The following is a 23,638-nucleotide window of genomic DNA, read 5'->3' as shown; positions in this document are numbered from 1 at the left end:
GAGAGAACAGAGTTATAGTGAAGTACACCACACCAAGGGTAAAGCATTGGTTTTTTTTTTCCAGTAGGCCAGTTGTGTGTTTAGGGTCAGTGTGTTTTGTTAGTTAGTGGATTGGGCACACTGTTAGGATCTAGTGGTTAGATTAGCCATGCAAGTGAATATTTTTTTGCATTCCACAGGTCACTGATCCACATAACTTCAGATCAAGGTGACAAGTATCCTAATGGTGAATGTCCTTTTTATGTGAGTACTATCACCCTTAACCTTTCAGGCTTAGGTGAACTGTACACACCCGTGCAAGTTACCAATTTCTTCCAGGTGTGAAAATACCATTAGGTGACATTTGTTGGTCTGATACCATTTTGCTTCTGTGATCACCTTTTACCTTCTACGGGTACCTTCATTCTGTTGTGTTCTTTCTCACACTCAGCGAAGTGGTTGCACTGATTATTTTGTTCTTCTTGTGGGGACAACTTTCCTAAACAACCACTGGAACCAACAGTTTTTCAGGAGGAAGTACAGTACCTGCACAGGACCCTCCACTTGGACATTTCAGGTAGTTTAGGTAGTTTAGGAGGACTGCCATAAATCCTGTGAAAACACGCTGTTGTTAATGGATTTAGAGCTTATTGCCTTTGATTAATAGATCCCTTAATGAGCACATGCTTTCTTAAATTATTGACTGCAGTATGACCAGACTGTTTATAACCTTTGCCTGTTTCAATTTGAACGGTTTACTCTTGTCCTTATATCTGGTTCCATATTTGTCTAACTACTGAACATGTAGGACCATTTTATTAAACCCAAACTGCAAATAAGTAATGGTATTCTATGTGCTTTATGGAATAGGAAGCAACTGAAGGTGAAGGCCATGCTTTACAATAGCTACAGAATACAATATCGGACTCACTTCCTAGAAATAATTCAGTAGGTTTATGCAATTGATTTGATGTAGTCAGATTTATGAACATGTATGATACAGACTATTTAGGTTCATGATGTGCTGAGAAATGTGGAGGTAAGGGCAGCTGGGGGAACATTTAAGGGGCAATATTCAAACATTAATTTTGTATTCATGTCCGGGAGGCTTGTGGCTCAGTTCCCAGTTTTGCAGAAACAATATAAAAGGAAATGGAAAGAGTGAATAAATGGTCTATGTTGATGCCAGAGATCATTTTCTACCTTGAGACATACAGCAGTGAAACCATTAAACACTAAGACACAGCTTGAGTTCCCTTTTTTATTTCTTTAATAAGTGCTCTTATTGTATACACACATTGAGGGGGGGGGGGGGGGTAGTCATTTTGTGGGGTTAGCCAATATTTATGAGAATTCAGCCTACTAACTCACTAAGGAACTTATCTATGAAAATAGAACGTGGAATATCCGCCAATAACACCTACAGATGTGTCCACCGTTATCTTGACTAGTTTTCTGCGCCTAGTCACAACACAACATGATTTATTAGCATAAACCCTTCATCTATTGTTCTCAACTGCAATACAATACAGAGAACAATACATCAGGGGATTAAGTCATTACAGCAGGGGATTAAATCCGACTGGCCAGTCTCAGTTAATCCTATTAAAGGTCAAGATAAATGTGGACCCATCTGTATTTTGAGCGGATACTGCAAATACTAAGAATCCCCTGGGTGCATAACCTCCAACTGTCCCAATTTTGGTGGGACAGTCCCAATTTTCAGGCACTGTCCTGCCATCCCACCTGTGGGCCACAGTGTCCCATGGTGTGTGTGTGTGTGTGTGTGTGTGTGTGTGTGTGTGTGTGTGTATGTGTATGTATGTGTGTGTGTGTGTGTGTGTGTGTGTGGAGGAGTTGGGAGGCCTCCTCTCACTCGCTGCTTGGCTCAGCAAAGTGACGGTGAATAGATGCTATGTGCATGTGAACGACATCTATTAACAAGAGAGAGGGACTGGGGGCATGACCTAGGGAGGAGGGGCGTCTTGCGGGCACGTCATTTTCATTCATACCAAGCCCCTTAGCCAAAAGGCCATGCCCCTTAGCCAAAAGGTGCTTGCAACTGTCCCTCTCTGTGCACAAGAAAAGTTGTTAGGCACAGTATGCCTGAATGTGTGTACAGCAGAAATCGAGAGGCAAGCAAGTGAAAACCTGATGAGCACAGGGGCATATGAGACTAAAACTGGTGGGCAGATAGGCATGTGAGGGAAATTCTGGTGAGCAAAGGGGAATGTGAGAGATAAGTTGACGGGGTTATGAGGAAAAATCATACTGGTAGAGCGTCATGTGAGGGAAAAATGGATATGGATTGGCATGTGAGACAAAAACTGATGGAAAAGGGGCATATGTAGGAAAAGGTGGTGTAGATTTTTATGCTTTCATTTATTTATTTTCTCAAAGGACGCAAAAAAGTATCTGTTGCTATTTTTGTGTGTCAGAAATCTAGTATTTGGAACCCTGACTACAAATCTTGTCTTTGCCTCTGTGCAGCGATCCACACATTGGTATATCTACAATGGGTGCAAGGTGTGTGGTGCACACGGGCTCCTGAGTACAGGGAAGCCCACACACTGTACACCTGCACCCATTTAATTATACTCACCACTCCTTCGTGTCAGGAATCGGCGTTCAGCAACGTCTCACCTACCAGCGCGCTGGTGTGCGGGCCTCCGGAGGTCATGGCGCCAGTCACGGCTGCATGGATGTGCTGACTGCGAGCGTAGTTTTTTTCGCTGAGTGCCCCTGATTCAAGTCCCAAGTGTGCTTTGCTGTGTGCCGGTGTCCGGCCGTGTGGATTCCACCATTACACCTGCTCTCAACTGATCCAGGCATCCAATCCAGTCCTGTGCTTACCCTCAGAGTTCAGGAACCAATCATCGCAGAGCAAGGGGTATAAAGTTCGGTCCGTGGCTCAGACACATCGCCTTGGACAATGAGTCACATTGGTGCCTCAGGTTCTCCTGGTTCCCGTGTTCCTGTCTTCAGTGGTTCCCCGTGATTCTTCTCATCGCTTCTTTTCATCACCCTGCATTTCCTTCATTCTGCTACAGACTCCAGCCACAGCTAGCCGCAGCTCATCGGCAGTAAGAGACTCTCCTGAGGTGTTTGTTCCACTGCTCTGCCTGTTTACCTCGCAGGGCCGTAACCACGTGTGTGCAGAGTGGGCACTGCACATAGCGCACTTGTGATGGAGCCGCAATGTGCGCTGACCCCTGAATTGGATGCCCTGTTGTGTATTAAGGTGGCAGCACTGGCGAATCCCCCACTGGGCAGACGTGTGTTCCGCTGCGGGTGCGGGCACACCTGTCTGTGGGGTTAGCTGGGGGCAGTCGGCAGCAGCTCCGGAGCAGGTGAGCACTCTGGCTGGCTGTGTCTGCTGTTTGTGTAACAGCGTGGGCAGAGCTTCTAACAGCGGCAGCGCAGACTGTAAAGGAGAGGGGGCGGGCTGCAGGGGGGGAAATGCTGCCTGACTCCGGAGTCTCACACCACCCACCAAGCAGACTTGCCTGCCCGCGGGAGGCTCCCGTATTTTGCCAGAGTGCAGAGCAACCTCCGGATTCCCACTGCACGCGGCTCCCCTCCCCTCCCTACTCCCTTACCTACCGAAGCCAGCAGGACGGAGGGACCGAATGCCATATGTGGCCCCGCTCCCAGTAGCACGTCAGTCACCATGCTATACTGTATGCCGGCACCTTCCAGAGGCCTGCAGTTTGGAGGAATTTGTGGAGCTCCTCCAGTCACCAGTCCCCCCAGCATCCGCTCAGAGTTGCCAGCACCACAATCAGTGACAGGCAGCAGAGTCACTGCGGTCCCATCAGCCCAAATTTCGGAAGACCCGCAAATCGTGCCATTTTGGGGGCGGAGCCTAATCGAATGGTGCCTTGTCCTGACCTGGACGCAGGGTTGATTCTATTTCGGAGTGGGAGAAGGGACCTTCTGACATATCTAGGGGAAGAGACACGTCACCAGGGGGAGGAGCTACGAGCTACGGGCTTCGCTCGCCACGCTTCGGGCTCGGTGGCTCGCTTCGCTCGCCACCTGATTACTAAAGGTAATAGTTGGTGGCGTGGATAGTAGAGGAACTATCCCGCTGGCCTAGCTCCTCCCCCTTGTGTCGTGGCTCCTCCCCCAGATGGAAAAGGTCCCTTAGCCCACTTGATTCTAGCATCTACCCTGGACGCAGCTGATCCCCTGCTTGGTGAGTGGGGAGGTGTGTGTGTTATATATGTATGTGTGTATGGTATATTGATATATATGTGTGTGTGTGTGTGTGTGTGTGTGTGTGTGTGTGTGTGTGTGTGTGTGTGTGTATGCATGTACTATATATATATATATATATATATATATGTGTGTGTGTGTGTGTGTAATCGTATGCACCCCCCAAATATATATCTTCACAGCCCCTAACCCCCCCCCCCCTTCTCCATCCGTAGCACATGACCTTCTGTCTCCCACCTAGATTCCCCTCTCCTGGTCTCTTTCTCTATTCACATGTCTAATTGCCGCCACCCCCCTTTCTCCATCCATATAACCCCCTGTCCCCCACCCAGATTCCTCTCTTCTGCTGGCTCTCTCTCCTCACAGCTCCAACCCCCTCCTCCATCCGCGGCATCCCCGCCCCCCTGTTCCCCAGCCAGATTCCCTTCTCCTACTTTCTCTCTCTTCACAGCTCTAACCCCCCCCCCCCCCTTCTCTATCCGTAGCACCCCCGACCAGTGCTGTAACTAGGTGTGTGCTAGCGTTGCGTTGCACACAGCGCATGTGCACTGGGGGCGCACCCGCTAGTACACACAGGAAGCGGGCAAGCAGGGTATTAGTATTTAACCTGTAGGTGCCGCCATCCCCCGTCGCAGTCAGACAAATTTGGAAACCGCAGTGCCGTGCTGCGCTGCACTCCCAGCGTTTCAAGCCGGGGATGCGCATGGCATTCTGGGAGCAGCAGCGGGAGAACATAGAAGAGGAGCAGCAAGCAGCTCACTGCAGCAGCACATCTCGGCGTTGGGAGTGGCCACAAACGCCGCAGCACTGCATCCCCTCATTCCTGACTGCGCCCCTGAGAGAACTGCTGTGCGACCTTGCACTCGGTAGTGTCGCACACATGGCCTGCCAGAGGAAGAGTCCAGCACAGGAGCGGAGGCAGCGTGGGGTAAGTCACAGAGCGGGGTGGGGGTGGAGTGGTAACAGCTGGAAGTTGGGAACACACACTTTGCTCAGCGCCTCCACAGTCCACACTGATGTCCCTCACTGTTCATTACACCCACTCTCTGCTCCCTCACTACTCCCTACTGTCACCCTCACTGATCCCTACACCCACTCTCTCTGTTACCCTCACTCACCCACAAACATTGCTCCCTACTCTCACCCTCACTGATCCCTACACCCACTCTCTCTGTTACCATCACTCACCCACCAACATTGCTCCCTACTCTGCACTCTCTGCTGTCTGCTGTAATGTGTAAAAAGAGGACTCTGTCTGCCGTAATGTGTAAAAAGGGGACGCTGTCTGCGGTAATGTGTAAAAAGGGGACTCTGTCTGCCGTAATGTGTAAAAAGGGGACGCTGTCTGCCTTAATGTGTAAAAAGGGGGACGCTGTCTGCCGTAATGTGTAAAAAGGGGGACGTTGTCTGCCGTAATGTGTAAAAAGGGGGACGCTGTCTGCCGTAATGTGTAAAAAGGGGGACGCTGCCTGCCGTAATGTGTAAAAAGGGGGGCGCTGCCTGCCGTAATGTGTAAAAAGGGGGGCGCTTTCTGCCGTAATGTGCAAAAGGGGCTCTACCTGGTGTAGTAGCACTACTGTGCAGCGTAATTTGAATAATGGAGACAACTGTGCACCGTAGTATGAATTGGTATTATTTTGTGGCTACGCCCCTTCCCCACGAAGCCACGCCCCTATATATTTTTCACGCGCCTGCGGCGCGCACTACCCCTATCTTGCATGGGGGGGCGCCAATGCCGTTCCTTGCACACAGCGATAAAATGCCTAGTTACAGCACTGGTACCTCGTCAACCTTATTCAACTTATGCAAGCTTGTTGTAATGGGACTGTCTCCTGCCTGGGCCCTGTGAGGTAATAAGAACTGAGCTATACAGAGACTGTGCGTTTTATATATGTTTCCGGAGTTCTGTTTTCCAAACCATTTACATTCAGTTACCAAGTTATTCTACGTTTTGTTATCAGAGACTTTATTTGCTTCTTCTGCATTCAGCCATCAAGTTGTTTTCAATGGGGGTTATTCCGAGTTGTTCGCTCGTTGCCGATTTTCGCAGCGGAGCGATTAAGGCAAAAATGCGCATGCGCATGGTTTGCAGTGCGCATGCGGTTAGTATTTTAACTCAAAACTTAGTAGATTTACTCACGCTCGAACTAAGATTTTTCATTGTTGAAGTGATCGTAGTGTGATTGACAGGAAGTGGGTGTTTCTGGACGGAAACTGACCGCTTTCTGGGAGTGTGCGGAAAAACGCAGGCGTGCCAGGGAAAAACGCGGGAGTGTCTGGAGAAACGGGGGAGTGGCTGGCCAAACACTGGGCGTGTGTGTGACGTCAAACCAGGAACGAAACTGACTGAACTGATCGCTATTTGTGAGTAAGTCTCGAGCTACTCAGAAACTGCTAAGAAATGTATTTTCGCAATTCTGCTAATCTTATGTTCGCAATTCTGCTAAGCTAAGATACACTCCCAGAGCGCGGCGGCTTAGCGTGTGCAATGCTGCTAAAAGCAGCTAGCGAGCGAACAACTCGGAATCACCCCCAATATATGTTTGTGTTGCCAGAGACTTTTTACCTTGGATTCTGTTACCGTTACTATTTCTTTTCTGCCATTACCAATGCTGAGTACAATTTGTTGTTACATCCTTACTCTGTGACCTCTGTGTGCATTAAACATCAGCGCATATGTGCAGGACTTTTATTCTGCCTCCACGTTTCATATATTGTACCAACACTGACCCACTAGTGCCCCCTCCGGGGACAGACAAAATCAGAAACCTGACACTTCGGCCCTGCACTGGCTGCAAAGCTGCAAATATCTCAGGGAAAATGTCAGCCACAGCTATTTTCCTGTGATTCGCGCATTCGCAATAGAGATGTCTCCAGGAACGTGGTGTGTGCACCATGGGGGTAATTCTGAGTTGATCACATGCTGCCGATTTTCGCAGCTCAGCAATCAGGTTACTACTGCGCATGTGTATGCACCGCAATGCGCATGCGCATCGTACGGGTACAAACAGCATCATTGCTGTGCATTGCTCCTAGCGACGAATGCATTCGCACAACCGATCGCAAGGAGATTGACAGAAAGAGGGCGTTTGTGGGTGTCAACTGACCGTTTTCTGGGAGTGGTAGGGAAAACGCAGACGTGTCCAGGCGTCTGACGTCAATTCCCGGGACCGGACAGGCTGAAGTGATCGCAAGGGCTGAGTAAGTTCAGACCTACTCAGAAACTGCAAAAAACTTTTTCGTTTCGCTCAGCTGCACATGAGATCGCACACTTGCAAAGCGAAAACAGACTCCCCCGTGGGCGGCGACTATACGTTTGCAAGGCTGCAAAAAGTAACTAGCGAGCGATCAACTCGGAATGAGGCCCCATGTTTCTGAAGACCTGCACATGCGCAGTAGATTCTGGAACAATGCCAGAGTCTACTGCACCGTCAGAGCGGAGGAGGGCCCAATCAGACATCAGCAGTGGGGGCTGCAGTGCAGACCACACATAGCATGGGGGTGCAGACCACACATACCTTTAATGTTACGTGTAATATGTGAATATGTGTGATGGCTGTCTGACCCCGTGGATCAGCAGCGCTGCTATGTATCACAGCTGCAGCTGCACTTGGGACACAGCACTCAGCTTCAGTTTTCCTTCCTAAATAAACCAGCCCCCGGACTCTTATGTATCTACCTAATGGGAGTTTGGGGGTGGGCATATACAGGACGAAGACAGGGCTGGTGCAAGGTTTCTTGGCACCCTAGGCAAAACTTCTGCCTACTGCCGCTTCCCCATACCCACCCTTCAGGTGAAAGGCATGCTGCTGCCCTCCCCAACCCTCAGTCTGTTGCATGGCTGCTCTCTTCTCCCCATCCCCCCAGTCTCTGTGGGTGCCTGTTGCTCTCACCTCCCCCCCCCATTAAATGTCTGTCTATCCCCCACCATCTGTGTGCATGTTGCTGCTTATCCCCCTAAGACTGTGTGCATGCCTGCTGCTCATCCCCCCCCCCCTCCGCACACACACCCAGACTGCTGCTCTCCCCCTCTTTCCTTATCCTTATCAAAAGCAGAGAGTGCACTGTGCAGCCACCTTTACCTGCAGGCTGCATTGCAGAGTAGACTGTGAAAGAACCTGATATGAAGAGTAGCACCGTATGTCACCCCTGGCCAGGACTCCAGGAGATGTCAAAGTTACTGCCTGTGGTGGGTGAAGGCGGAGCTTGGCAGTCGCGGCTACTGTAAGATGAGTGCTGGGGGGATTGCTGCGGCTGTAAGAGGTAGAACCATGGTACCTTTTTCAGGTAGCTGTAGCAGGCTGCCCCCTCAGGTCCCGGTGCCCCTAGGCAACTGCCTAAAGCTGCCTAGTGGAAGCTCCGGCCCTGGACGGAGAACTGTAGCTGAGTGCTGTGTCCTGAGTGCAGCTGTGATACATAGCGTTGCTGCTTATCATCGGGGGTCAGATAGCCATCACACATATTACATGTAACATTAAAGGTATGTTTATATGTTTTAACCAGCTCCCCCCATGCTATGTGTGGTCTGCGCTGCAGCCCAGGGACAGCAGCCTCCACTGGACATCAGAACATCTGGAGTGCAACCTTGCCAGCCAACTATCAAGGAGGAGTTATTTTTTATTTTACAAAAGTCAAGTATGGAAGGGTCGGAAAGTGGGTACTGGGAGAGGAGGCTCAGTAGGTTGAAGCTTTGCCTATGACATAAAGAAACGTTGAACCAGTCCTGTTAAAACCAGCATTCAGCATAACTATGCTGTGTGCACATTTTGGTGCACTTAGTTTGATTATAGTGTGTATGAATTTAAATTTTCCTCTTAACAATCAAGTTAAGAGTGACCCATTACCTAGTTCTAGATTTCATCACAGGATCCAGGGTTATCTAATCCACCACTGGTGTAGTCTGCATACAAAATAACAGTATGCAGCCTCTTTATATTAGAAAGGGTGGTAATGCTATGTTTTCGACATGGATGTAATACTCCCCTTAAAGTAAAGGAGCACCTCAGCTACCTCCCCTGCGATTATGTGTGTAAGGGGCACTACTACTGTGGGCATTATGTGTAAGGAGCACTGCTACTGACGACATTATGTGTATAAGGGACACAAGTATGGGCATTGTGTATAAGGGGTACTACTTTGGGCTGTGTGTATAAGGGGCACTGTTGGTGGCTTTGTGTATAAGGGGCACTACTGTGTGTTGAAACGTGAATAAGCAGCATTACTGTGTGGAGTAATGTGAATTAGGGGCACTACATGCTGTGCAATGTGAATAAGATTGTACTATTGTGTGGCATAATTGAATTCGGGGTACTGTTGTGTGGCCATGCCCCTTCCTTGTGAGACTACACCCCTTTTTTGCCATACCCGCCTTTGGCACGTGATGTCCTTTTTTTAACTATGGGAGCAAGGGTGCAAATTTATATTTTATAGTTTGCAGGGGGTCACTGAACACCCTAGCACAGGCCCTGCCCTTGACTGTTGCACTGTGCCAAAACAAAAGAAGTTGAGGTGACAGTTCTTGTTCTTCTTTCCTTCTGCCAATCTTGTGGCTGCCTATAACCATGTCAGTTGGCTCCTACAAATGCATTCCCCGGTGAGCTCTGCAACTCCAGTCTGACCTAAAAATCCTATAAATTAACTTTTATTGCCTTGCCCTTATGTTCCTATCTTTGCCATGTGGGCTCCATACTATGACTCCTCTATCCATGCTATAAAGATATTGAAGAGGAAACTAAAGGATTTTGATAAAATTATGCAGAGCCGGCCATAAGCATAGGCAAACTAGGCAATTGCCTAGGGCAACACGAGAAAAGAATATGTGTGTCTGGCGCTAAGTCTTTCCCAACTGTAGCCTCTTAACATAGAGAACAACCCAAAGTAGGTTGCCTTCACAAAATGGACCTGGAAATCCACTTAACATCTAATGTGTACCTAAAGAAAATATGAGTGAAGGCGCACAATGTAATAACCGACTGCTTCTTTGATACAATTTATCTAGTTTATTAAAATTACTAATTAAAAATCAATCTTATATAGATAGTAAGGCAAATTCATTTAGCCAATAAATTTCATATTACCATAAAACAATAATTAAAACAATTACTCTATGAGCAAGCAAGTGTAAACTCCACACAGATTGCACTTTGATTGATATAGCTCCTTTAGAAAGCTTAATTGCAAGCACCTGTATTATTAAACCAATTGGAGAAAGATTATCATTCAGCCGAAATACTTCTCATACAGAAATAGGCAAAGATACTGTTATTTCCAAAGCAAATGGTTGTTAGTTCACAAATTAATATGTGGGCTGTATGCACTCATGCAATGAAGTGTTAATATGCCTCCTTCGGCTGAGTAGATGTGAAATCATGCACCAATCTTTGAGAGAATTTGACTCCAAACAAACTGTCTGTAATGACGTGCAACAGATACTTCACTTAATAAAGGATGCTGTTCATATGGGGGGTGTAGGTGTGTAGATACTTCACCCATCCGTTTGTGTCAGGAGCGCTCCTGGGTGGTGCAAGCCCGTATATCCTCCTGGTGTTTCCTCCTGCCTGGTCCACAATGCTGGTATCGGGCGCAGGGGATGGGGGACTCGTAGCTGAATCTACGGGTTTCTTGCACTTGCGGTTCACAGAAAATTGGTCACCTGACGCGTTTCTCCGCCCACAACGATGGCGGTTTCATCAGAGGATTTTCTGTGAACCGCAAGTGGAACGCAAAGTCCGGAAGCCGGAAGCCCGAACCCGGAAGTCGCGAGACGCGACATGTGCAAACAGTCCACCATCACACAGTCTGTGGCAGTGCAAGAAACCCGTAGATTCAGCTACGAGTCCCCCATCCCCTGCGCCCGATACCAGCATTGTGGACCAGGCAGGAGGAAACACCAGGAGGATATACGGGCTTGCACCACCCAGGAGCGCTCCTGACACAAACGGATGGGTGAAGTATCTACACACCTACACCCCCCATATGAACAGCATCCTTTATTAAGTGAAGTATCTGTTGCACGTCATTACAGACAGTTTGTTTGGAGTCAAATTCTCTCAAAGATTGGTGCATGATTTCACATCTACTCAGCCGAAGGAGGCATATTAACACTTCATTGCATGAGTGCATACAGCCCACATATTAATTTGTGAACTAACAACCATTTGCTTTGGAAATAACAGTATCTTTGCCTATTTCTGTATGAGAAGTATTTCGGCTGAATGATAATCTTTCTCCAATTGGTTTAATAATACAGGTGCTTGCAATTAAAATTGCCTAGGGCATTTGATATGCCTAGGGGCATCAGCAGCTTCTGCTGATTAAAATGATATGTGGCATGCCTATATTCTGTGTGTAGCATTTCATATGCAGATACAGCCACAGTCTCACACAGTATATAGGCATGCTGCATATCATTTTAATCAGCAGAAGCTGCCTGTGCATCCTAGAAATATAGCAATGCAAATAAGATGCATTTCATTAAAAAAAGGTGCCCGACGTTAGCATTGAGGCAAGATTTATGAGGACACATCTGTATCCAAACAGAGACAGAGGTCACAGTGTTAGTGGCAGTGTGAGTGCTGTGTGCATGTGTGTGGGTTGGTTGTGCAGTAGTGTTCAGAATATGTGTAAGGAGCATTATGTGTGTCATGTAAAAATGAATTAATAATGTGCAACATATGTGTAAGGGGCACTATGTGTGTCATTATGGGTATAAGGGCATTAATAATGTGTGGCATATGTGTAACAAGGTACTACTGTATATGTGTCATTATGTGTATAGGGGCACTAATAATGTGCAGTAAATGTGTAGGGGGCACTATGTGTGTCATTATGTGTATAAGGGCATTAATAATGTGCGGCATATGTGGAAGGGACATTATGTCTAAAAGGGCATTAATAAAGGTTGTCATAATGTGTAAGGCGCATTATGTTTATAAGGACATTAATAATGTGTCTAATATGTGTAAGGGGCATTACTGCGTGGAATTATGTGTATAAATGCATTACTAATGTGTGGCATTATGTGTATAAGGTGCTCTACTATGTGGCGTTGCATATAGAAAGGGCACTACTGTGTCGTCTAATGTGAATAAAGGGCAATAGGGTGTGGTGTAATGTGAATAAGGTGCAATTCAGTGTGATGTAATGTGAATAAGGGGCTCTACTGTGAGGAGTAATGTTTAAGGTAAAGTGATACTACTGCGGGATGTAATATGAATTATGGACACTATCGCGTGATCAAATGTGAATAAAGTTGCAGTACTGTGTGGCCTGATTGGAATTGGGGTTACTATTGTGTGGCCATGCCCCTTGCCAGCAAACCCCCCCCCCCCCCCTTTTTGGGCTGTGTGCAAAATGTACGAACTGTTCCTATTTAAAATATAGGGGGTACAAACAGAGCTGGCCCTAACCAATATGATGCCCTAGGCAAGATTTTGGCTGGTGCCCCCTAGCACCACCACTAGTTCCGCCTCTGACCCTGCACCTCTTTCCCAGCACCATCACCCCTCACCCATAACAGTCCTTATTTTGGTGTTTGTACCCCCTATATTTTAAATAGGAACAGTTCGCTTATTTGGCGCACAGCCCAAAAAGGGGTGTGTTTTTGCTGGCAAGGGGCATGGCCACACAATAGTAACCCCAACTCAAATTACGCCACACAGTACAGCAACTTTATTCACATTTGATCATGCAATAGTGTCCATTATTCACATTACATCCCACAGTAGTATTAACATTATTAATGCCCTTATACACATAATGACACACATAGTGCCCCCTACACATTTGCTGCACATTATTAGTGCCCCTATACACATAATGACACACATACAGTAGTACTCTGTTACACATATGCCACACATTATTAATGCCCTTATACACATAATGACACACATAGTGTCCCTTACACATATGTTGCATATTATTAAATCATTTTTACATGACACACATAATGCTCCTTACACATATTCCGAACACTACTGCACAACCAACCCACTCACATGCACACAGCACTCACACTGCCACTAACACTGTGACCTCTGCTTCTGCTTGGATACAGATGTGTCCTCATAAATCTTGCCTCAATGCTAACATCGGGCACCTTTTTTTTATGAAAATGCATCTTATTTGCATTGCTATGTGGCTAGGATGCACAAGCAGCTTCTGCTGATTAAACTGATATGCAGCATGCCTATATACTGTGTGAGACTGTGGCTGTATCTGCATATGAAATGCTACACAAAGAATATAGGCATGCCGCATATCATTTTAATCAGCAGAAGCTGCTGATGCCCCTAGGCATATCAAATGCCCTAGGCAATTGCCTAGTTTGCCTATGCCTATGGCCGGCTCTGGGTACAAACCCCAAAATAAGGACTGCTATGGGTGAGGGGTGATGGTGCTGGTAAAGAGGTGCAAGGTCAGAGGCGGAACCAGCGGTTGTGCTAGGGGGCACCAGCCAAAATCTTGCCTAGGGCATCAAATTGGTTAGGGCCGGCTCTGAAATTATGTGATCTGCAGAGAAGAGTTAGCATACAACCATATTGACTGCTTGTGACAATATAAAGTGCAGGCCCTCCAACAAGGGTGTACAAAGGAGACACCTGTGCTGGGCCCAATGTGCTGTGGGACCTTGAGTCTGGATGGGCCCACAACACTTAACATTTTTGCTAGCCAATGCAATACTAGGTAAAACAAAAGAATAAAACAAACAAACAAGCAACCGCTAGTTATTGATGTTGCCATGACAGTTTAATGTCGCACAATGCTGTGTTGCACTAGCCCTTCACTGTTCTTGCCACCACAGACACCTAGGAGTAGGAGGCACAGAGGCCTATACAACACTGCTGTAGACACCCTACCCACCCCTGAGGCAGCACAGTAGCGCACCCAATACCAGGACAGCGGTACCTACTAGAAGTCTACTGACCAGTGACTACTGAATCATTGCTACAAAAAGAAGTACGCACTGATGGCAGGCAGACCAACAGTGGATTACCTATTAGGATGAGTGACAGAAGTGTGCGCCATCATCAGTGACACAGTGCTCACTATTCTTTCTCTGATGCCATATAATAGCAATAAACTGTATATGTTACATGTACCATGCTGGATGCAAGGTGGAAACTCTTGACTCATGGGTATGCATATCCTGGACCCATGTTATATACACCTCTAAATGTATTGCCTGTTTACATACAGTACCTATCGGAGCACAAACACACACTTGCTCTTTAGATTTACTGATGAATATGTACTGTTAAATATGCTAGTTGAGTGGGATCAGACTGCATCAGTTTTTCCTCACTGGAATGTGTGATCTCCCACTGTGTGCTCTCCCATTGCAAATACTCTCCTAACTGCCTTATCTCTCCACAATACAAACATTAGTCAGCAGGGCCAGGCCTGCTCTGGGATTCCGATTCACCAGCAGGAGTGCAAGAATAAACACATTTATTGCTTCAGCCTTTCCACTTTTCCTATGTTGTTGGAAAACTTATTTTTTCTGGGAAAATTGCCAAGAGGGAATGCCTTTCTACAGATTTAACCATTAAAATACTGACCTTACCTCTCACACTGAGCTTATCACACTGCTCTCCATTTGTCAGTATCTAGCACAAATTTGAAATTGTTCCTAGCACTCTAGTACACGGAATTCATTTATCAGTTAGCTCTTCTGCATACCTCATTATAAGTGTATAAATGCATAGAAGTCTTTATTTGAATTCCCTGCAGCCTAAAGAATGGTTTAAATAAGTATGGCAGTAATGGTAAATTATACTTTTGAAAAAGGATTTCAGGGAGATTGCGAATGCAACCTGTTCGCGCAAGCGCAATATGCTTTCTAGAAACAAGCTCTGGAGAAACTACATTTCCCTCACACTCAGCTACTAGGACTGATGGTATAATAAGGTAAATCATTTTTTTTCTGTGGAGCACCCTTGGTCTCAACCCATTCAAGATGGAGCAGGGCAGCGAAATTCAGAGGTGGAATGAACAAGACTAAGGACCTTATTTGTCAACCCTTTTTGCCCCAGTAATCATCTGTAAACAGCATTGTCTTTATTTAAAGTATCAAAGGCTATTTATTAAGCCTCTAACAGCGAAAATTATCACAGATATTGCCGGTATTTTGGCAAATACCAGAACCCACCACAGTCCCCATTCAATGTATGTGAACATAGTGGTTGTGCAGTTTATCAAACTCCAAAAGATGGCATAGTTCATTCCTGTCTATGGAAAGCAGGGGTGTCGAGAGGTTCGGGGAGTGGGTACTAATTTCCTGGGACTGGCTTTTTGGAGGGGTCCAAGTTCTCAGGAACCCCCTTCTTAATTATCAGTGGCAGCAACCCAGCTGCTACAGTATGTAATGACTTGCAGTGGGTTTAGGGAGGCTGCTGATTCCCCCGTCCCCTTCCATCTGTCCCTGACTGAGGGGAGCATGGCACCCCCTCTGTAGCTCATGAGCAAGTCATTTTTTTTTAAATATTTTTTTAGGGAGCATGTCAATGCTTCTGTGATTAGGCCTGGACTTCTACATTACCCGTGCTCGCCCTGCTTTCTACACCCCTGATGGGAAGAAGGTCAAGGGTGTAAAATGTGACACAAATGTGCGAGAGGTACAACAAAAGATGTGCCTTTCATCATGAAGATTTCTAGTTGGACAGGTGTTCACCAAGAGGATATCCAACTGGACCTCTTTCAACTATGAAGATTTCCATTTGGAATGCTTTCCCATATGGATTTGCATTTGGATTTTTTTTTTCAATGAGGATATCCAGATGGACCTTTTTCCAATATGAGGCTTTTCAGTTTGACTCCTTTTGACAAAGAAGATTTCCAGTTGGACCGCTTTCCACCTTTAGTATAGGATATCATGTTGGTTCTCTTTCCACTAAGGATTTCCATTTGGACCTCTTTCCACAAAGGATTTCCATTTGGACCTCTTTCCAGTATGAGGATTTTTAGTTGGACCTCTTTCCAGTATGAGGATTTTTAGTTGGACCTCTTTCCAGTATGAGGATTTTTAGTTGGACCTCTTTCCACCATGAAGATATCCAGTTGGACCTCTTTTCACCATGAGAATATCCAGTTGGACCTCTTTTCGCGATGAATATATGCAGTTGGACCTCTTTCCACTATGAGGATTTCCAGTGAATCTTTTTCAGTATGAGAATTCCCAGGAGGACCACTTTCCATCATGAGGATTTCCAGTTCGACCTCTTTCCACAATGAGCATTTCCAGTTGGGACACTTTCCACTATGAGGATTTCCATTTGGGTTTTCCTTGAGGTAATATAGTTAGACCTATTTCCACTATGATGATTAACTCCTAGACTACTTGCCTTTCCACTATGAGGATTTCTAGTGGGACCGCTTTCTACCATGAGGATATCCAATTGGATTAGATTTTCCAGTTGGACCAATTTCTACCATGAGGATTTTTAGTTGGATCTCTTTCCACCATGAGGATTTCTTTTTGAACTTCTCAAGCACACCTATAGGCACACCTATAAATGCTTTAACTCAAGGGTTCTCAACTCAGTCCCACCCGCAGGTCATGTCCACAGGATTTCCTTAATTTGTGCACAGGTGAGTTAATATATTTTGTGAGTCAGTAATTATCTTACCTATTTCAACATATATAGATACTGAAAACATGACATGTTGGTGGTATTTGATGATTGGAGTTTAGAACTCCTAGAGTAGGTGGACATAAAGACATGGTGTCACAGTGGTTAGCATATACAGACTTTAGACTTAATTGTTGTAGCGCTGGTAGGGTAAGCTTGCTGGCACTGTGACAGCCAAAGGCAGGGAATCCTTAATAATCGCACGCCACTGGGGTCGGTTTAGGGTGGCTTGCTTGGCATCATCAATATGGAAGTGTAATGGTTGAAGGTGTTGGGCAATATGCTTTAGCCATGTTTCTTTGGTGCATCACGTGCCATTTTCCATCTGTATGGGTATGTGTTATTTAGGCATTGGCATGGTATTCTTTTAGGCTCCATTCTGCAGACATGTCCGAACCACTTTAAATGCTGCCTTTTAATATTGGATTTAATTGTGGGTTGGTCTCAGCATAGTTTTCAAATGTTTTAATTTCTCCAGCGGTCTGTTAGTTTTACTTGTGGATTGTTTTGTAATCACCTCATTTGGAAACGTTCTAGCTTTTTTTAGGTAATTTTTAAGGATTGTCCATGATTCTGGACCATAAAGTAATGTTGTTCTAACCTATGTGTTGAACCTTAATTTTTGTGGCAACGGAAATGTCCTGTTGGTTACAGAGGGCTTTTTTCAGAGATGCAAAGGCAGCTGTGGTACAACCTATATGAATTGTGATGCTGCTTGTAGAGGCTCTCTGTTGACCATTGATAGTTGAACACAAGTATTTAACAGTATGTCCTTGTTCAATGATGTTTCCATCTAGGTTTAGCTGCACAGGCGGAGTTCCAGTAAAAAACGAGATTTATGGTAAGAACTTACCGTTGTTAAATCTCTTTCTGCAAGGTACACTGAGCTCCACAAGGAAATAACATCGGGTGTAGAGTAGGATCTTGATCCGAGGCACCAACGGGCTCAAAGGTTTAGACTGTTCCGAAGATGCACAGCGCCGCCTCCTCTATAACTCCGCCTCCATGCCAGTGAACTCAGTTTAGTTAACCAGCCCAATGCAGTAGCAGGTACCAGAGACGACAACCGCTGGTAGCCAATAACACCACACACTCACCACAGGAGATGTCAGCGGCTATGCCAATACCATCCCAAAAGAGCTAAGTGCGTCAGGGTGGGCGTCTTGTGGAGCCCAGTGTACCTCGCAGAAAGAGATTTAACAACGGTAAGTTCTTACCATAAATCTTGTTTTCTGCTGCGGGGTACACTGGGCTCCACAAGGAAATAACATCGGGGATGTCCAAAAGCAGTTCCTTATGGGAGGGGACGCACTGTAGCGGGCACAAGAACCCGGTGTCCAAAGGAAGCATCCTGGGAAGCGGCAGTATCAAAGGCATAGAACCTAATAAATGTGTTCCTCGAGGACCACGTAGCCGCCTTGCACAATTGTTCAAGGGTCGCATCACAGTGGGCCGCCCAAGAAGGTCCAAACGACCGTGTAGAATGGGCTTTAATGGTAGCAGGAACCGGACGACCAGCCTGTACATAAGCATGTGCAATCACCATTCTAATCCATCTGGCCAATGTCTGCTTAGAAGCAGGCCAGCCACGTTTGTGAAAACCAAACAACACAAAAAGAGAATCGGATTTTCTAACGGAGGAAGTTCTCTTCACATAGATACGGAGACCCCGTACCACATCCAAAGACCGCTCTTTGGAAGACAACTCAGGAGAATTAAAGGCCGGAACCGCAATCTCCTGGTTAAGGTGGAAAGAAGACACCACCTTGGGTAAATAACCTGGGTGCGTCCGAAGAACAGCCCGGTCACGGTGAAAAATCAAATAGGGGGACTTATAGGATAAGGCACCCAAGTCCGATACCCTTCTAGCTGAAGCAATAGCCAGCAAAAACAACACCTTAAGAGATAGCCACTTAAGGTCAGCAGAGGTAAGAGGCTCAAACGGAGACTCTTGTAAGGCCTCCAAGACCACCGACAGATCCCTAGGGGCCACGGGTGGCACATAAGGAGGCTGAATCCTCAGCATACCCTGAGTGAATGTATGAACATCACATAGGGTAGCGATCTTTCTCTGAAACCAAACCGACAAGGCTGAGATGTGAACCTTGAGGGAGGCCAGACGCAGGCCTAAATCCAGGACTTGTTGCAGAAAGGCCAATAGTTTGGCCGTACTAAACTTGAAAACGTCATGATTGTGAGACGCACACCAAGTAAAGTAAGCATTCCAGACCCTATAGTATATCCGAACAGAAGCTGGCTTACGGGCCTTCAACATAGTTTGAACGACCGCCTCAGAAAAACCCTTGGCCCTCAGGACGGAAGCTTCAAGAGCCATGCCGTCAAAGCCAGATGGGCCAAATCCTGGTAAACACAAGGGTCCTGAACGAGGAGGTCTGGTCGTTGTGGAAGTAGAAGGGAGCGATCCAACGAGGCTCTGTAGATCGGAGAACCAGTGCCGTCTGGGCCACGCTGGAGCAACCAGAAGTAGGTTTATTCCTTCTTGCTTGAACTTCCGTATCACTCTGGGCAGGAGGGACACCGGAGGGAACACATATGGCAGCCGAAAGTTCCACGGGATTGACAGAGCATCCACGAACGCTGCTTGAGGATCCCTTTTCCTTGCTCCGAAGACCGGAACCTTGTGATTGTGTTGAGACCCCGCTTGTCCACAAGAAGTTGAAACACCTCCGGATGTAGGCTCCATTCTCCAGCGTGCACGTCCTGACGACTGAGATAGTCCGCCTCCCAGTTCAGAACACCCGGAATGAACACTGCTGATATGGCCGGCAGATGGCGTTCTGCCCACTGACCAATCCTTGATACTTCCCTCATTGCCATGCGGCTTCGAGTGCCGCCCTGATGATTGATGTACGCCACCGTGGTGACGTTGTCCGATTGTACTTGAACAGGTCTGTTCTGTATCAGATGCTGGGCCATTGTCAACGCATTGAACACTGCCCGCAGTTCAGAATGTTTATCGGGAGTAGAGACTCCTCCTCGGTCCACCGACCCTGGAGAGAGTGTTGTTCCAACACCGCGCCCCAACCTCTCAGACTGGCATCCGTCGTCAGCAGGACCCAGTTGGATATCCAGAAGGGATGGCTCCTGCTCAATCGTTGGTCTTGAAGCCACCAGCTCAGTGACAGACGGACCTCCGGAGATAGGGAGATCATGTGAGATCTAATCTGCTGAGGCAGGCCGTCCCACTTGGACAGAATCAACTTCTGCAGAGGGCGAGAATGGAATTGAGCATACTCCACCATATTGAAAGCCGACACCATGAGACCTAGCACTTGCATCGCCGAATGAATCGACACTTGCGGACGAGATAGGAAGCATCGGATCTTGCCCTGATGCTTCAGAACTTTCTCCTGAGACAGGAACAACCGCTGGTTGTGGGTGTCCAATAATGCTCCCAGGTGTACCATGCTCCGAGCCGGAACCAGGGAGGATTTCTTCCAGTTGATCAGCCATCTGTGTGCTTTCATGCACTGGATCGTCAAATCGAGATGACACAAGAAAAGTTCTGGGGAACTTGCCAGGATCAACAAATCATCTAGGTATGGTAGTATCCTGACCCCTTGATGGCGTAGTGTGGCCGTCATGACCGCCATAACCTTGGTGAAGACTCGCGGAGCCATAGTCAAACCAAATGATAACGCCCGAAATTGGTAATGAAGGTTGCCCACTGCAAACCGTAGGTACTGCTGATGAGATACTGCAATAGGAATATGTAGGTAGGAATCCTGTATGTCCAGGGAGACCATATAGTCCCCAGGCTCCATGGCCAGAACAATAGAGCGCAGCGTTTCCATACGGAACTTGGAAAGTCGCACATGCTTGTTCAAGGACTTCAGATTGAGAATGGGCTGCGAGGACCCGTTCAGTTTTGGGACTAGGAACAGCGGTGAATAGAACCACATGCCCCTCTGAGTCAGAGGCACCTGTACCGCCACTCCTGTGGACAGGAGGGAATGTACCACCGAGGGCAACGTGTTTGCTTTTGCCAGATCCAGAGGTACATCTGTTAGGCAAAATCGATGAGGGGGGCGATTCTTGAAGGGTATGGCGTAACCTCGAGCAACGACTTCCCTCAGCAAGGTATCCGAAGTGGTCTTCAACCATTCCTGGGTAAACCCTAGAAGTCGGCCCCCCACCCTGGGATCCCTAAGAGGAAGGCCCGCCCCGTCATGTGGCCGGCTTATCAGCTTTTGAAGCATGCTGATGGGCGGCCCAAGCACGCTTCAGTCTGGGCTTGGCAGGCCTGGAAGTACGGGTTTGCTTTGGGTACGCCTGACCTTTTGCTTTACCTGGAGTATGATAGGGCCAAGGGAAAGTACTTTTAGCCTTCTGTGCGGAAGGAGCCGTACTAGGTAGGCAGGGTGTTTTAGCAGTAGCCAGGTCAGCCACAATCTTATTGAGGTCTTCTCCAAAGAGAATGTCTCCCTTGAAAGGACGAACCTCCAGGGTTTTTCTGAAATCCAAATCCACCGACCAGGATCTCAACCAAAGAATGCGCCTGGCCAAAACGGATGCAGTAGCAGCCTTGGCCGCGAGCACCCCGGTATCGGAGGCCGCCTACTTAAGGTACAGAGAAGCCGTGGCAATATATGAGAGACATTGTCGAGCATGCTCAGAAGCATCCGAAGGCAGTTCTGCCTCGAGTTCCTGAACCCACACCTCAACAGCTCCAGCAGCCCAAGTTGCTGCGATAGTTGGCCTTTGAGCAGCCCCAGACAGCGTATAAATCGCTTTTAAACAGCCCTCCACCCGACGATCCGTCGGTTCCTTCAGAGAAGTGACGGTAGTTACTGGTAGGGCAGAGGAAACAACCATACGCGCCACATGAGAATCTACAGGCGGAGGGGTTTCCCAATTTTTACACACCTCCGCAGAAAGAGGATATCGAGTGAACAGTCTCTTATTCGGTGTAAACTTTGTCCCCGTATTTTACCAGGATTCCTGACGTATGTCAATCAGGTGTTTAGAGTAGGGTAGGACCTGCTTAACCACCTTCTTACGCTTAAACCTATCAGGTTTCTTGGAGAAAGTCAAGGGCTCAGAATCATCAGCCACCTGAAGAATGAGCCATATCGCCTCTATCAAATCTGAGACATCCACGGACGATTTCCCCTCCCCATCTGAAACATCAGCGTCAGCTTCAGTGTCCGAGAGGTCAGTAGAAGCACCGTCCTCTTCGGAGGACGTGTCAGTTAAGGCCGCGGATCGGGAGGAGGTAATGGCCCTTTTAGAAGACGACTTAGTCTTATGCGGGCAAGAGTGACCCTTAGATTTGGACATAGATCGGTTCAAATGCTGTAACTGAGTGGAAAGCTGATTCGCCCACGGCGGGTTCACAGTGGGGACCAAAATCTGTGGTAACGGCACAGGTGGTCCCACAGGGGGCGTCAATTTAGTTACAAGCGTGTTTAACAATGTGGAAAATATAGCTCAAGGTGGTTCTTGTGATGCCCCGAGTGCTACCGACCCACTGGGGGGCAAGGAAGCCCCTGAACCTGAACTCTCAGCTGCTAAATTATCCTCCATTTCCTTCAGTGGCCTCACTACCATGCAGTGTGGGAGAGGCCCCAACGTCGTTGCCACGCGTAGCAGACATAACAATGCGCACAGTAATGGGCAACTCGGTACAAACAGTATTTTTATATTTAGCAGCACTATACCCAGTAAGAACTCTCAGAATAACAGCCGCAGCTGGCACAGACCGAGGGTTCAATAGGAATAAAATATACAATGACTATAATTCACAAGGAAAAAATACTCCAGTAGTATATCTTGTGAGACAAACCTATATTATCAGAGAAAAACCTGAAACACTTGGCCCCCACAGGTATAGTAATATAGGAATAGCATGCTGAGTGAAATACCCTGCAATAAGGCAACCACACAGCAGCTACATGCACACACACGTATATAGGGGGTCATTCCGTGTTGATCGCAGGTGTGCTAAATTTAGCACAGCTACGATTGTAAACTCAGACATGCGGGGGGACGCCCAGCACAGGGCTAGTCCGCCCCGCATGTCAGTGCCGCCCCCCCCCCCCCCCCGCACAAATACAAAAGCATCGCACAGAGGCGATGCCTTTATATCTGTTGAGTAACTCCCGGCCAGCGCAGCTCCTGCGGCTGCCTGGGAGTTGTCTGTTGCTGGCCGCGCGAGGTGTCACGCAGCCGCCGCGCTACGCCCCCCCAACGGTCCGGCCACGCCTGCGTTGGCTGGACCGCGCCTACTAAGTGGCGGCTTAACGCCGCCGTTCAGCCTCCTCCCGCCCAGTGACTGCCTCTGTCTGAGAGGCGATCGCTGGGCACCGACGACTGCCATGCGCCGGCGCACTGCGGCACCAGCGCATGCGCAGTTCTGACCCGATCGCTGCGCTGTGACAAACTGCAGTGAGCAATCGGGTCGGAATGACCCCCATAGTCACAAACGTACCATGCAGATATTATGTACCATAAACTGCACTGGACTAGCAATACAAAGTAATTGTTAGCGGCGGGTCGCGCCGGCTCCTGGACGTTGCTAAGCAACGGGGCCGGCGCGTCACTTCCGTCGCTAACTCCCTGCTCCCCGCCGGTTGACTAGCAACCGAAGACGCCGGGCAGCCGCTTGCTCTGCGCCAGCTGACAGCTGGCTAATTTGGATCAGGGGCTGGGCTGCCTGCTGATTGGGCCACAGGGGCTTTTTATGGGAGCCAGATCAGCACTGCCCCGCCGGTGATAGCTTCTTGTGGAGCTGCTTCCTGCCCTGGAGTGTTCCTGTCATGTGGTCCTGTGGCCATATAGATTGGTAA

General features: G+C 47.7%; 1 protein-coding gene across 1 annotated transcript in view; it reads left to right on the top strand.

Moving 5' to 3' along the window:
• The first annotated feature begins 208 nt into the window (after positions 1-208).
• CAVIN1 (caveolae associated protein 1) overlaps positions 209-23,638 on the top strand; it is a 222,930-nt gene continuing 199,500 nt past the window's right edge. Inside the window, exon 1 of the mRNA XM_063959436.1 lies at positions 209-243. Within this exon, the coding sequence (XP_063815506.1) occupies positions 224-243 (20 nt within the window). The 5' untranslated portion in view covers positions 209-223. The remainder of the gene's footprint in view (positions 244-23,638) is intronic.

Source organism: Pseudophryne corroboree, chromosome 3, assembly GCF_028390025.1.
Source record: "Pseudophryne corroboree isolate aPseCor3 chromosome 3, aPseCor3.hap2, whole genome shotgun sequence".
In the NCBI taxonomy this organism is placed as follows: Eukaryota; Metazoa; Chordata; class Amphibia; order Anura; family Myobatrachidae; genus Pseudophryne; species Pseudophryne corroboree.
The sequence above is the reverse complement of the archived record's forward strand: the minus strand, read 5'-3'. Positions and strand labels throughout refer to the sequence as shown.